At 43.7% G+C, this 15834-nt stretch overlaps 1 protein-coding gene across 1 annotated transcript in view; it reads left to right on the top strand.

Moving 5' to 3' along the window:
* Window positions 1-296: 296 nt before the first annotated feature.
* Window positions 297-15834, top strand: part of plekho2 (pleckstrin homology domain containing, family O member 2) — a 33779-nt gene continuing 18241 nt past the window's right edge. Inside the window, exons 1-3 of the mRNA XM_052040527.1 lie at window positions 297-540; window positions 1306-1431; window positions 2052-2174. Of these exons, the coding sequence (XP_051896487.1) occupies window positions 532-540; window positions 1306-1431; window positions 2052-2174 (258 nt within the window). The 5' untranslated portion in view covers window positions 297-531. The remainder of the gene's footprint in view (window positions 541-1305; window positions 1432-2051; window positions 2175-15834) is intronic.

Raw genomic sequence — 15834 nt, 5'->3', positions numbered from 1 at the left:
CCTCCCTCCCTTCCCCTCCCTCCCCCTCCCTCCCTTCCCCTCCCTTCCCCATCCCTCCTTCCCTCCCTTCCCCATCCCTCCTTCCCTCCCTTCCCTCCCTTCCCCCCCCCTCCTTCCCTCCCTACTCCCTCCCTTCCCCCCCTTCCCCCCTTTCCCTCCCTTCCCCCCCTTCCCTCCCTTCCCCCCCCTTCCCCCCCTTCCCTCCCTTCCCTCCCTTCCCCATCCCTCCTTCCCTTCCCCATCCCTCCTTCCCTTCCCATCCCATCCAATCCATCCCTCCCTCCCACCCTCTCTACCCCTCCATTCCTACCCCCTCCCTTCCCCTTTTCTCCACACGCTCCCCAACCCCTCCCTCCTTCACCCCTCAGCCCTCACCGCACCCTCTCCCTCTCCCTCTCCCCCTCCCCCTGCGCTCGGCCTGTTGCCGGAAGCAGGCGCAGTGAGTCAGAGAGAGGAAGCGCCGAGCCCGGGCCGCCCCTCACAGGATGCTCGGAGCTCGGACCGTCCCTGCCCAGAGACTGAGCCGCCGGCATGGGAGAGGTGGGTGTGAGGGGCCAGCGGAGCGGCTGCCGGGCTCCCAGGCCGCCCTTCCCTCCCGGACTCCTTGTGCTCCGGCCGGGGGATGTGTCCGGCGAGGGTCCCGGGCCGGGGCCTGCAGTCCGGTGGGGGGACGAGGGTCTGCGGGTGGGGTCGGGGCCTGGTAGTGGCTCCGCGCCCGGATCTGGTGGTGCCGGGGTCTGGATTTGAGGCCGGGGCTTGGGGCCAGGGGTCTGGGGTCTATGGTCCGGGGCCTGGGGTCAGTGCTGGGTCTGGGCAGCCTGTGGTCTGTCACTGGGCCTGGGGTCAGTGCTGGGTTTGGGGTCTATGGTCCAGGGCCTGAGTCTGGGACCAGTGCTGGGTCTGGGCAGCCTGTGGTCTATCGCTGGGTCTGGGGTCTATGGTCCAGTGCCTGGGGTTAGTTCTGGGTCTGGGGTCTGGGCAGCCTGTGGTCTATCGCTGGGCTTGGGGTCAGTACTGGACCAGGCTCTGGTGTGCTCTGGTTTCTGTGGATGGTAGTCAGGACCTGGGGCCAGAGTTCAGGTGTGGATGTGGGGTCTGGGCTGAGGTGGTCTGGGGCTGGAGTCTGGCACTGGATTTGGGGGTCAGGGCTTTGGGTTTGGATCAGGGGTCGGGGTGTAGGACCTCACGTCGCGGGGTTGGACTTGATCCATAGGTGCAGGTTATCTGATCTCAGGCCATGACAGTTGGGGTCTCGTTGCTACCTTCCTTCCTAACCGGCACTCTCTTTCCATCCATTTCTCCCAGGAGGGGGGCAGTCCGGGCCAGGCTGGCTGGGTCCGCAAGCAGTGCAGCCGCGGGCTTCTCGGGGGTGGCTGGAAGGAGCGCTACATCCGACTAGACAGAGGCCGCCTCCTCATCTACGAGCAGCAGGTAAGACATCGGGGAGAGTCTCTGGACTTGGCCTATCTCTCATGGCCCATCTTTGGTTTTCCCTGGGTGTTGGGAGTTGGTCTCTAGATTACCCTGGATGTTCGTGGACTGTCCCTGGGAGTGGTTGGGTTAAACTCTGGTTCAGCCCAGGCATTTGAGGGCTGCCTCTAGTTTCCCCTGAGTTTCTGGGGATAGTGCCCTGATTAACTTTCTTTATGGTAAACATGGACGTGATGGGCCGAAGGGCATTTTTCTATGTTGCGTGACTCTGCCCCTATCCTACAGGTCTAGGATCTGAACCTGGTTTGCTTCTAGAACTGGTTCAATCCAGATATTTAGGCAGTAGTCTTTGGTTTATCCTGCGGTTATCTGGGGTTAGTCTCTGGTTTACCCCAGGGATCTGAGGATGTCTCTGTTTTAGCTGAGAGCTTTGGCATCAGTCTCTGGGGATTTAGAGGCTGAGCTGGATGTTTGGCCCACATTGCTGATTTTTCCCTGGGATTCAAGTCAGTCACCAGTTTGGGGTTTGCACCCGATTTCCCCAGGGTGTTCGAGTCAGTTTCCAGTTTCCTCTGCAGTTTGGCATTACTCTCATTGAGAATCATTCTCCACTGTTTCAGGGTGATGCCCAATGTGAGGAGACAGTCGACCTTGGGAAGTACCAGTGCTGTCAGGAGCTGCGAGGGTTAATAAAGAAGAGAAAACAGTTTAGACTGACTCTTGTCCGTTGCTCTGGAACTAAGGTGAGTAACTAATGGTTCAGTGTCAAAGTGGACCAATCTTTGATGGGAATTAGCATAGGGGACTGGATAGTGGTGGTGGTTGGCTGCAGAATGGGTGGTATAGTTCACTTCATGATGGGACAGGGCCTTGGGTGTTAACTGGGCATTGGATGAGAATCAGAAGTCAGACTGCAGGCTAAGCTCTGAATGTGCTATATAAGTGTATGGCATGCTTGTCTTCATTGCTAGGAGCTTAGAGTTTAAGAGTCAGGACGTCATGTTGCAGTTGTATAAAACTTGGAGTATTGCCTGCAGTTCTGATCGGCCCATTACAGGAAGGATGTGGAGGCTTTGGAGAGGGTTCAGAAGAGGTTTACCAGGATGCTGCTTGGATTAGAAGGTATCAGCTGTAAGGAGAGGGACCAACTTGTATTGTTGGCACGATGAAAGCATGAGAGGAGAGTTTGCAGTGTTGAAAGGCTTGACAGTGGATAGGAGACCTGATAGAATGTCATAACATTATGAGAGGCATAGACAGGGTAGACAGCTGGAATCTTTTTCCCAGGGTAGAAATATTGAATGCTAGCTTTAAGGTGAGAGAAGGAAAGTTTAAAGGGGAGGTGCAGGGCAAGTTTTTTTTTAAACACAGACAGTGATGGGTGCCTAGAATGCGCTGCCAGGGATGGTGGTGGAAGCAGATACAATAGTGGCACTCAAGCGGCTTTTAGGTAGGCACAAGAATATGCAGGGAATGGAGGCATGTGCAGGCAGAACAGAGTAATTTAATTTGGCATCATGCTTAGCACAGACATCATGGGCCAAAGGGCCTGTTCCTGTGCTGTACTGTTCTATGTTCAATGTATGATGGGGGCAGCATAATGGTGGGTTAGGATGCAGTGTGCTGACGTGAACTGTGTTTGTAAGGCCTGGTGGCAGGCACAGCATGATAACTTCCATTCTATCAGATCATGGCTGCTCAACACCTTAACCCCACTTACTTGTCTCTGGTCTATATCCCTGGGTTTCCCCTGGCTGCTCCGGTTTCCTCACATATCCAAAGACTTGCTGGTTGGTAGGTTAATTGGCTTCCATAAATTACCCTTCAGGTAGGTCAGAGAATCAGGAAGGTGTTGATGAGAATCTCAGAGAAGGGTTTAATTGATAATCTTGCTGTCAAGGGGTTTTTGCGGGTAGTGACCATAATATGGTAGAATTTCGCTTTAGGTTTGAAAGTGATGTAGTTCAGTGTAAAACTACAGTCTTAAGTCTAAACAAAGGTAAGGATGAAAGCACGAGAGGAGAGTTTGCAGTGTTGAAAGGGTTGACAGTGGATAGGCATTTAAATAATGCACAAATTGCAAAACAAAAATTCCTTCAAGGCACAAGAACACAAAAGGCAAAGTGATTCATCCATGGTTGATTGGACAAATTAAAGACAGTATTAAATCAAAAGAAGATAAATGTCATAAATAGTGGAGGGCCCGGGGATTGAGAGCATTTTAGAACTCAGTGAAAGAGAACCAAGAAATTGATAAAGAAATGCAAGACAAAATGTGAAAGTAGACGTGGGAGAAACATATAAACAAACAGAGCTTTTATAGGTATAAAAAAGGCAACGACTAGCAAGGGGAACTGTAGCGGCCCTTGTAGACAAAGACAGGAGAATTTGTATAGGGGAATAAAGAAATGGCAGAGGAATTGAACACTTACTTTGTATCCGTCTTCATGGGAGAAGACATACAAAACCTCTGGATATATTAGAGAATCGAGTGTCTAGTAAGAATGAGGAAATGAAGGAAGTAAATATTTGTCAAAAAGTAATGCAAGAGCAGTAGGTGAGTATGAATGCTGATAAATCCCTGATGATCTACATCCCAGATGTTGAAAGAGGTGGTGTTCGAGACAGTGGATCCTCTTGTTACCATCTTCCAAGATTCTATAGATGCTGGAATTGTTCCTGTCGATTGAAGTGTAGCCTATGTGACTCCACTCTTTAAGAGAGAAAAACCAGGGAACTACTGACATGTTAGCCTAATGTAGGTGGTGGGGAAAATGCCTGATGTAATAACGGAACACCTTGTAAATAATATTAGGGTTCAGAAGAGTCAACATGGATTTATGAAGGGAAAATTATGTTTTACTAATCTATTGGTTATCTTTTGAGTGTGTAACTAGTAGAGTAGATAAGGGAGAACCAGTTGATATGGTGTATTTAGACTGTGCTTTGGATAAGGTCCCAGATAGGAGATTGATTAACAAGGTTAGAACACATGGAATTGGGAGTAAGGGTATTATACTGAAGTGGATTGAGAATTGTTTACTATGCAGAAAGCAAACAGTGGGGATAAATGGATCCTTCACTGCTTGGCTGGTTATAATTAGTGGTCTCGTGCAGGGATTGATGCTTGGGCCCCACCCATTCACGATCATTGATTTGGTTGAGAGGACATAATCTCCTATTTCCTCATTTCCTGATGATACTGAACTGGTGGGATTGTGTGTATAGAAGAGGAAGTAAAGAAGCATCAAGAGAATGTGGACAAGAGCATGGCAGATAGGATATAATGTGGTAAAATGTGAGGTCACCCACTTTGGTACACAAAGGAGAAAAGCAGAGTAATTGTTAAATGGTGAGAGAGTGAGTAGTGTTGATATTCAAAAGGATCTAGATATGCTTGCACACAAGTCACTGAATCCAACACAGAGGTGCAGCAAGTAATTAGGAGGGCAAATTATATGTAGTTACCTGGACTCTCTCTCCCACTTAAGAAATGTCACATTATTATATATATTTTTTAAACGTTCCAATCTGTTGTACAATTTCTGCAACAAGCGAATGTATGGAAGCTAATAAGTTAGCCCTCTTTTAATTTTCTCATCTACTACTTTTAATATCCCAGTGAGAATAGCTTTACTAATTTTAAATCTGATTATTTTTTCCCTTACCATTTATTTAAACTTGCAATAAAGCCAAATAATTATTTATTTTGATTTAGTTTTCTTTCTGTCATTGGTATTTTCTCTACTGTGAAAATACTGCAAAAGTATACACCTACCATTTCCTTATCGTTGATTACAATAGCATCTGCGCCTTTCTATAATAGGTCCACGTTTTTTTTTAGCTGCTTCCTTTCTTGGGTATATTTATAAAAACGTTACTTTTAGTCTTGATATTGCACCTTACAAGCCTTTCCTTTTGCCTTACACAAACACATTTCTCAACTTATTTTTTTGACTATGTTCAGTACACAAAGGGAACTTTTGTTGTTAAAGTCCTTTATGCTGATGTTGTATTGGATTAAATATTCCTTTGAAAGTCTTTAACTGTTTATGGGTTTACCTGTTAATAGTTTATGTCTCAAGGAAGACAACTCACTTAAGATTAAAACACAGTTTTGTGATTCTCCTTTTTCCTTCCCAAACCTAACATCAGATTTGTTTATGTTATGTTCACTGATCATAAGCTATTCACTCAATGTCAGATTGTTAAGCAGTTCTGGCAGCAGTGACTTGACATTGTTTCCTTTTGTTCTAAAATGTATTTGTTCAAGCAAACTCTCCTGAACATGTTTTTGATACATTTATGACTTGCACTATCTTTCCAATCGACGTAAAAGTTAAAATTGCCCATGATACTCACTCAGCTTTTATCAAACTCCTTCTCTGGTGACAGTACTTGTGCAGCCTGGTACTGCTTCATTGCTCTTTGGAGATCTGTAGACAACTGCCAACTGTTTCTTTCATCTTCACTGAATCCTTAAGTCTACCCCATGTGTCTTATAATATCAAAAGTTAGAACGTAGAACAATTACAGCACAATTCAGGTCCTTCGGCCCACGAAGCTGTGCCGAACATGTCCCTACCCTAAAAATTACTAGGCTTACCCATAGCCCTCTATTTCACTCAGCTCCATATACCGATCTAACAGTCTCTTGAAAGACCCTAACGTATCAGCCTCCACCACAATTTCCGGCAGCCCATTGCATGCACTCACCACTCTCTGAGTAAAAACTTACCCCTGACATCTCTATATCTACTCCCCAGCACCTTAAACCTATGTCCTCTTGTGGCCATCAATTCGGCCCTGGGGAAAAGCCTCTGACTATCTACCCTATCAATACCTCTCATCATCTTATATGCCTCTATCAGGTCCCCCCTCATCCTCCGTCTCTCCAAGGAGAAAAGGCTGAGTTCCCTCAGCCTGCTTTCATAAGGCATGCTCCGCATCCCAGGCAGCATCCTTGTAAATCTCCTCTGCACCCTCTCTATGGCTTCCACCTCTTTCCTGTAGTGAGGCGACCAAAACTGAGCACAATACTCCAAGTGGGGTCTGACCAGGGACCTATATAGCTGCAACAATACCTCACGGCTCCTAAATTCAATTTCCCGATTGATGAAGGACAATACACCATATGCCTTCTTAACCACAGAGTCAACCTGCGCAGCCGCTTTGAGCGTCCTATGGACTCGTCCCCAAGATCCCTCTGATCCTCCACACTGCCAAGAGTCCTACCATTAAGACTATATTCTGCCAACATATTTGACCTACCAAAATGAACCACTTCACACTTATCGGGGTTGTAAAAGTATATTTTTCCCATGTGGCTATTCTTCCTCCTTTGCTTATTTCCTTGTCCTTTCCAAGCTTTCAAAAATCTTTGGCTCTCAGTCATATCCAGCTTGTAGCCAGGTCTATAATGCCAATTATATTATGCCCTTTAACTTAATGAGTCACAAGCAAAGATATTGAGGTAGATGATATTAAGATAGAAGCTTGGTCAAAGAGAAGGTTTTAAGGAGTGTCCTATAGAAAGAATAGGAGGGAATTCAGAGGTTATAACCATGGCAGCTGATGAACATAAGAATGAGGAGCAGGAGTGTGCCCTCAATTCTGCTTTGCCATTTAATAAAGTCATGGCAAATCTATTCTGGGCCTCAATTCCACTTTCTTGTCTGTTTTCCACAACTCTTGACTCCCCTAGTGTTCCAAATTCCTTCTCAGCCTTGAATATATTTGATGACCCAGCTTCCATAGCTCCCTAGAAAAGAGCGTTCCAAAGATCCATGACCTACAGATAGCTGAAATTCCACTTCATCTCTATCTTAAAGTGCAACACTCTATGCTGTAAATTATGCCTCCTTGTTTTAGGTTCTCCCTTGTGGAAGCATCCTTTCAGCTTCTATTGTTTTTGCCCCCTCAATTTTTGTAAGATCTCCTTTCATTCTACTAAATTCTTCACCATCTTTTTCCTAGGAATTAACCTTGTGTTACAAATCTTCTCTAAACTGTCTCCAGTGCCACCATGTTCTTCCTTAAATAAGGAGAACAAAACTGTATTCAGCAACCCAGGTGTGGTCTCAACAATGCTCTGTACAATAGCAAGACTTCTTTATTTTTGTACCTCATCCTCTTTGCAAGAAAAGAAAACATTCCATTTACCTTCCAAATTCCTTGCTTTACCTGCATGCTAGCATTTTGGTTTTCATATAACAGGGTGTGTTGGTTCCTCTGTACAGCTGCATTCTATAGTCTCTTTCTGTTTAAACAATGTTCTTCCTACCAAAGTGTGTAATGTTATTTGCCACCTGCCAAGTTTTGTCCATCTGCTTATCCTAACTATATCCCCCTGCAGGCGCTTTTTGTCCTCTGTGAATGTCACTATCCCACCTAGCTTCGTATTGTCAGCAAACTTTACTGTAAAACAGATAAACCCTTCATTTAAGGTTGTAAATAGTTGAATCCCAGCAGTGATCTCTACAGCACCCTACCAGTTACAGTTTGCTAGCCGGAAGTAATATATTTGTCCTGCCTCTATTTTCTGTTAGTTAGCTAATCCTCCCCTCAACCATGCTTATACATTACCCCCAACACCAAGAGTTCTTACCTTCTATCCTTTTATGTGGTACCTTAATGAATGCCTGAATGAAACATCAATAATGAAATACCTCTTCAAATGACTGCCACAGTAGCCATTGTTTTACCTTTTAGTCTACTTTTCCTAGTCCACGTTAACCACCTCTACTTTAATATCTTTGTTGGTGCCAATGTTTAAGTTGAAGAGATGAGTTTCAGACCCATGTTTCTCACTCTCAAAGGGAATGTGGAATTCTATCACGTTAGGATCACTCTTCCCCAGAGAACCTTTTATTATGATATCACTTACCCCTTCTTATTACATGTGGTCAGGTGTAAAATAGCTTCTTCCCTGGTTGGTTCAACAATATATTATTCCAAAAAACTGTAAATCCATACTCAAGACTATATTTACCATTTGGGTTTGGCCAATCTACAGGAAGGCTAAGGTCATCTAAGTTTAAGTATCTTTCTTGCAATCCCCCATTATTTCTTGATTTTTATTCTGTCATACAATGTAAGGGTCCTATAGACTATTCCCACAAGCGACTTCCTTCCCTTGCTGTATCTTATCTCCATCCAAGTTGATTCTACATTTCAGTCTGCTCAGCCCTGATCATTTCTCACAACCATACCAATCACATGCTTCATTAACAGAGCTACTCCATCTTCTTTTCCTTCCTGTCTATCTTTACAAATGTAAAGAACGCTGGATTATTTAGTCCCCAGCCTTGGTCATCGTGCAATCACATCTCACTAATTTATATTAAATCATCATCATTCATTTCTGCTTGCACTATCAGTTCATCTGTCTTATCATGAATTCTGTGTGTATACAGGTGTAGAGCTTTTTAAGTTTGCCTTTTTACCATTTTTCCTACTCTGACCCTCCCTGTAAGTGCACTTTGTCTTTTATACCCTTCCCGTCCCAATCTGGTTAGGGCATCTAAGTCAATACGCTGCTATCCTGCACAATTGCCTTCCCCCTTCTCGTTAACATTCTATATTTCCTGCCACCTGAACATTCCCCACCCCCCTTCCCCCTCCCCCAATACAAATGCGCGCGCGCGCGCACACACACACACACACACACACACACACACACACACACACACACACACACACACATATATATATGGTTTTAGGTAGTTATTTAGAGATTATTATCTTCGTGATTCTGCTTTTCAATTTAGACCCTAGCTGCTCATCTCCCTCAGTAGAACCTCTTTCTTCATCCTACCTATGTTAATGATGCAGGTATACCTCTATTTACGAATTTTTGCAATTGACTCATTATTGTCCTCAAGTTACAAGGCTTTTTTCAATTTAACTAAACTCAATGTTAGCAATGAACTGCAATTGAAATCCCAGTCAATTGTAGAGCTATCTGTGTTGATACAACTGTCTAAGAGGAAGGGTGAGAAGAGAACGTGGTAGGGAAGAGAGAGCGAGGGTTAGTGAAGAAGGGATAGGGGTTCCCAGCTGGATTGGCAGGGGAAAACGTTGACTGGAGCCAAAGGGGAGAGAGAGCAAGAGCCAGGGTGAGGAGAGTGCCTGTGAAAGCTGAGGAGGTGGTGGGACACGTGTGGGGGAATGGGGAAGGGAGGGGGGGTTAAAGCTGATAAGAAAAGGGGGTGCGGAGAGCGGGTTAGAGGTAATGAGAGGAGGGAGAGTGCCGGTGAGAGCTGGAAGGGAAGAGTGTGCCCACGAGGGAGGGAGAGGCAGTGAACTGGTGAGGGCTATGTTGTGGGAATGTAGAGAGAGAGAGAGAGATCTTGTGTATTTCAGTTTGTAGGTACCCTAAGAGGGTACATTATGTATGTTGTTATTTTATTTTAACACTGAATTGTTAATAACATTTTTTACTATTTGCAATATTTGTATTGAGTTATTTTAAAGTATTTTTGATCAAAAATCTTGAGCTTTGGTATGCAGCTAGAGTTTTACATTGAAACTAATGGGAAACGCCTTTTCAATTTATGAAATTTCACAATACAGAACATTTCCCAGAACGTAACCCCTTACAGGGATATCTGTCCCTGTATGGACAATGACAACTTTCCCCTCCCACTTCAAGACCCTCTCCAACCCCAAAGAGACACCCTTAACTGGGCAGACAATACAGCCTTTAAAACTTGTGCTTCAGGGGACAGTCTGTAGATCCTACCTGTACTATCTTTTACCATGACTTCATTCTTTTTCACTCTTTCAAAATGAATGTCTCCCTGTACCACCATGCTCTAGTCAGTTTGTTCAATTTCCTGCCATTGCTGTTCCTGTCCACACAGACTGCCAAGTACCTGTTGGACAAGTGATAGCACAGAGGCTTCTTCAATACCATCCTTTGGATCCCAACACATGCCTCACCCTAGTCACATCCTCCTGTCCCTGCCCACTGACCAAACCAGCATTACACAACTTACGGAGTGTGACTTCTTCCTAGAAGAAACTATTTTCTTCCTCCCTCGAGGCATAGCAATGTCTGAAACTCTGACTGCAGCTCGTCAAATACGAGAGCAATTTCCTTGGATTGCTGACGTCTTCTGCTGATGTGGCTGCTGTGCATCACAGTGGTCCCCACCAACTTCCACACGCTAGAACCACAACACTTCACCGGCCCTACCCTGCCTGTCATGATTTAATTTTTCCATCAGTAATTAAAATTTTTATCTATTTATGATTTTAATTATAATTTAGATTAGTTGTAAGGTACCAAATGTAGTGACACAGCTTGCTATGGATTGTAATTTAGAGCAAATCTTTTAAGATAGAGAAACAAAACTTCAATACCTACCAGCTAACTCTCTCGCTGTGACGTTACACATTGATTTTCTTCCTATGATTTTCAAACTCTTGACTTGGGTTGTGGCCACAGGTGCCTCTCGTTTATCAACCCTAACATTATCTTAAGATACCGACGCAGCACCTTCCTGCATTTTGTCAAATTCCAGCCTCTGCCTTCTTTTGAAAGTGCACTCAAATGTGTACATTCTCTATGTAAGCAGGAGCCACTATTTTATAGTTCCAGTGTCAGCTCATTTGTTAATGTTGGAATGAACAAATTTGGGTTGATCAAGAGGTCAGAATTGAAGAATCACAGATACCTATGGGAGCTACAGGCTAAGAGTTTGCAAACAAGTCTGAACATCTTAACTAAGAACAGGAAGTGCTGGAAACACTCTAATCAAGTCAAGCAGCATCTGTGGAAGAAGAAACAGTCAAAATTTCAGGTCAACCACCCTTCAGCAGAACTGGAAATTCATTTTTTAAATTGCAGAGAGGATGTGGAAGGGACGGATAAGGCAAATCCCTGATTATGTGAGATAATCGCACTGTTCATGGGGGTTTCTGGTTAATAGATTAATGAGGGCAGTTCAGGAGAGAGTGAACGCAAAGGGACATGTTAAAGTTGCGAGATGCAGGTCAGAGGTGTTGCTGAAGACAAAAGGTGAATATTGGAAATGCCCAGCAGATCATGTAGTGTCTGTGGAGAGAGGCAAATTGACAATGTTACAGAACAGGCCAATCCTCAATCAAACAGAAGAGTGAGTTATGTGAAATTGTTGAACTTGTTATTGAATCTCAAAGGCTGTGACGTGCCCAGATGGAGCTACTGTTCCTCCAGCTTATGTTGGAACTGTGTAGGAGGCCACATTTAGGTAGGTGAGCATGGGAGTGTGGTGGAGAATTAAAGTGGCAGGCAACTTGGAAGCTTCAGGCCTTGTGGACTGAATCGACGTGTTCTGCAAAGTGGTCACCCAATGTGCATTTGGTTTCTCCAGTGTATGGAGACCACATCCTGAGCATTGTATGCAATACATTAGATTGGAAGAAGTGCAAGTGAATTGTTCCTTCAACTGCCATCTCCCCGAACTTCTCTTCAACTTAAAGCTGACTCTTTTCGTAATTTTTCTGGTTCAGATGGAGGATCTTTAACCTGAAATGTTAATCCTATTTCTCTTTTCACAGATGTTGGCTGACTTGCTGAGTGTTTCCAGCATTTTCTGATTTTATTTAAGATTTTCAACATCTGCAATTTTGATTTTCAATTACTTTGAGAATTTTAAGATTGAGACAAGAGATGGAAACAGTGAACTTCTGCATAACCTCGCTTAGAATGAGGGAAACCAGCCAGGATTACATTTGAACAGCCAAGTCTAGAGGCAGTAAGGAAATAAGGAACGATGAAGATTTCAGCAGCAGGTGAGCTAAGGCAGGGCAGAATAGGATAAGTAGAAGGAAGTTGCTCCTATGGTCCCCATGCTAATTCTGTTAGATGTTACAGTGTACGTGTTACCGTTTTATATGAGATTTGAAGTTCACTTTGGGATCAAATAATTAAACTGAGATTGTAAACCGTCTTTCTCAGTTCATAAAGAATGATGGAATTGGTGCCTAGGGAGTAGAGTTTGTGACCAAGTGTCTTGAGGAGGTAGTCAGAGATTGACACGTAATTCAGATGCCTTAAATTGATCTTCCGCCTACTCAGAGCAGATTCTCTCAGTTTACTTCACTACCAGGTCTTTCTTCAGTGCCAGCTTGTCGATGTGAGCAGCTGCTTGAGCTGGACATGAAAAATATTTTAGCTTACACTTTCATCCGCTAATAAAGAGCTTTGCCCTTTGGATGTTAATGTACTACAGCTGTCTTTGCTTTACATTCTGTGTATCAAACAGCAGTATGGATAGTAAAGGTCTGTTGCAATGCCAGTGATTGAGAACGATTTTCACCAACTCATCTTCGAGTGTTGGCTTGGTCATTTCTGACAACTTGAGACTGCTAGTTCTGATAAGTGGACTGATGGTTCAGTCATGTACTTACCCTAAAAATCAGATACTTCCTCCACTTGTTGTCCCAGGAATTGGTCTTCAGAGGAAGTACAGGAACAGAGCGATCTGATACATATGTACTTAAATCCTTGAAAATGACAGAATATGTTGAGAGAGTATATGGGATACTGGGATTCATAAATCTGTGCACAGTGTACAAAATCAAGAAAATTATGCTGGACCCAGTTAGAACAACAGAAGTATTGCTTCCATTTCTAGCTACCTAACTTTAGGAACGACTCAAACATCCGAGAAAGGTGCAGAAAAGATGTATAATTTCAGGGGTGAGAGATTCAGCTAAGCTGGTGTTCTTCTTAGAATCCAAAGGAGGTTAAGGGGAGACTTGATGGAGACGTACAAGATTTTGACTGCCCTTGGTAGGGTAAATGGAGGGGAGTCATACTCTTCACCAGATAATTCAAGAACCATACAGCACAGATCTAAAATTTCGGCCGGAAGATACACGGGGAAAAATTTCTTTATTCAGGGGGTGGTTATGATCTAGAGTTCAATTCCTATAAAGGATTTTTTCTTTAAATAATTCCAGTAAAACTATTGAAACAGAATCAGTCAAGGATTTTAATTATCAGTTGAATGGGTACTTGAGGGACAATAGTTTGCAGGCCAAGTTGAAAAATGTAGGACAGTGGGTCTGGTGGATTGTTGCACAATGAATCAGCATAGACTTGATAGTCAGAGTGGATTCCTTCTGGGCCATACAGATGTGATTCTACGAAATTGCTGCCTTGATATAAGGAATAGTTACTTGTAGGTCGCCTCTGGAATTCAGCTTTTTTTGTCCACGTTTGTTGTAAAAATTGCTGAGTCATGTGACGATACCGAGTGGGGGAACTATGCAACAATCTGCTGAGGAAAATTCTTGATGCAGAGTTAAATTATCTGAGCTAGTGAGAAAGCAGAAGGTTAGAGTAAGCGGAAGTAGAAAGATGATGTGTACGTCACAAACCGTACTTTTAAACTTTCCTCTTTATTTTTAAACAACCTAGTTTTTTTTTTAACAAAAACAACCACTATAAAGAAGTTGTAGGAACAAGTCACTGTCCTGTGATGGACTTGAGAACTCGAATGTGAATGCAATGGGAGCTCAAGGCATGTGTGTGCCATGGAGACAGGAACTGATACTATGTGGGTGTTCCTGTGTTGTCGAGCCCAAAGTCTGACCTGAGGCAGTTAAACCCTTGCACCTCGTGTCTGACCATTTGTTGTTAACATTCAGGCCATATTCTGAAGTTTTTCTTGAGAACCTGTTAAATTTTCCAAAATATTTTGGCATTGCTATGGCATATATTCCACTTGAAGCCAGATCTTGATGCCAAGGTGAGAAACTTGCATGGCATCTTTTTAAGGAGAAGCACACTCAGCAATCCCAGTCACCAATCCTATGTTAATTGAGATAAAGCTAATAATACAGGGAATCAAATAGGAAATCAAAATAGATTTAAAATAAAATCCAAAGATGCTTGAGATGTATGTCTACAGGTCAAGTAGCATCTGTGGAGAGAGAAACAAAGTTAATGTTTCAGGTTTGAGGAGGTGACAGTGGTGATTGATAAGGGTAGGGCAGTGGATGTTGCCTACATGGATTTTAGTACGGTTAAAACGCATGGAATCCATGGTGACATGGTAGTTTGGATTCAGAATTGGCTTGCCCATAGAAAACAGAGGGTGATGGTGAAAGGGTGTTATTCTGGCTGATTGGTGAGTGGGTTAGTAAGTTTTCAGACAACACAAAGGTTGATGGAGTTGTGGATATGGTAGAGGGCTATCAAAGGATACAGCGGAGTATAGATCAGTTACAGATATGGGCAGAGAAATGGCAGATGGAGTTTAATCAGATGGAGCAAATGTAATGTATTGCACTTTGGGAAGTCCAATGTAAAGGGACAGTATACAGTTAATGGCAAGACCCTTAACAGCATTAATGTACAGAGGGATCTTGGGGTCCAGGTCCACAGCTCATTGAAAGTGGCCACATAAGTGGATGGGGTGGTAAAGAAGGCGTATGACACGCTTGCCTTCATTGGTCAGGGCACTGAGTATAAGAGTCAGGAAGCCATGTTGCAGCTATATAAACCTTTGGTTAGGCTGTACTTGAAGTATTGCGTGCATTCCTGGTCACCCCATTACAGGAAGGATGTGGAGGCTTTGTAAAGGGCGCAGAAGAGGTTTACCAGGATGCTGCCCGGATTAGAGGGCACGAGCTATAAGGAGAGGTTGAACAAACTTGGGTCATCGTCTCTGGAGCGTCAGAGGCTGAGGGGAGACCTGATAGATGAGAGGCATAAATAGTGTAGACAGTCAGAATCTTTTTCCCAGGGTAAAAATATCAAATACTGAAAGACATGCATTTAAGGTGAGGGGGGGAAGTTTAAAGGAGATGTGCAGGGCAAGTTTTTTATACAGAGAGTGGTGGGTGCCTGGAACAGGCTGCCAGGGGTAGAGGTGGAAGCAGATACAATAGTGGTGTTTAAGGAGGTTTTAAATAGACACAGGAATATGCAGGGAATGGAGAGATATGGGTCGTGTGCAGGCAGAAATTTAGTTCAATTCAGCATCATGTTTGGCGCAGACATTGTGGGCAGTGCTGTACTGTTCTATATTCTATTAACAAACCTAGAAACTACAGACCAGTCAGTTTAACCTCAGTGGTGGGGAAGTCCTAGAAACAACTACGAGGGACAGAATTAACAATAAATAACTTGAAAAAGAATGCATTGATTAGAGAGAGCCAAGATGGATTTTATTAAAGGCAAATCATATCTTATTATGGAGTTTTTTAAATCAAGAAAACGGGTCAATGAATGAAATGTGGTTGAAGTGTTATACATGCATTTCCAAAAGTCATATGATAAATTGCCACAGAACAGGCTTTGCATCAAGATTGAAGGCCTGGAATAAAATAGGCTGTAACAGCATCGGCAGAAAATTCACAGGGTAACAGGAAGTCATGACTAGTGGTGAAAGGTTTTTTTTGGAG

Source organism: Pristis pectinata, chromosome 28 (assembly GCF_009764475.1).
Source record: "Pristis pectinata isolate sPriPec2 chromosome 28, sPriPec2.1.pri, whole genome shotgun sequence".
NCBI lineage: Eukaryota > Metazoa > Chordata > Chondrichthyes > Rhinopristiformes > Pristidae > Pristis > Pristis pectinata.
This window is presented reverse-complemented; position numbering and strand designations above follow the sequence as displayed.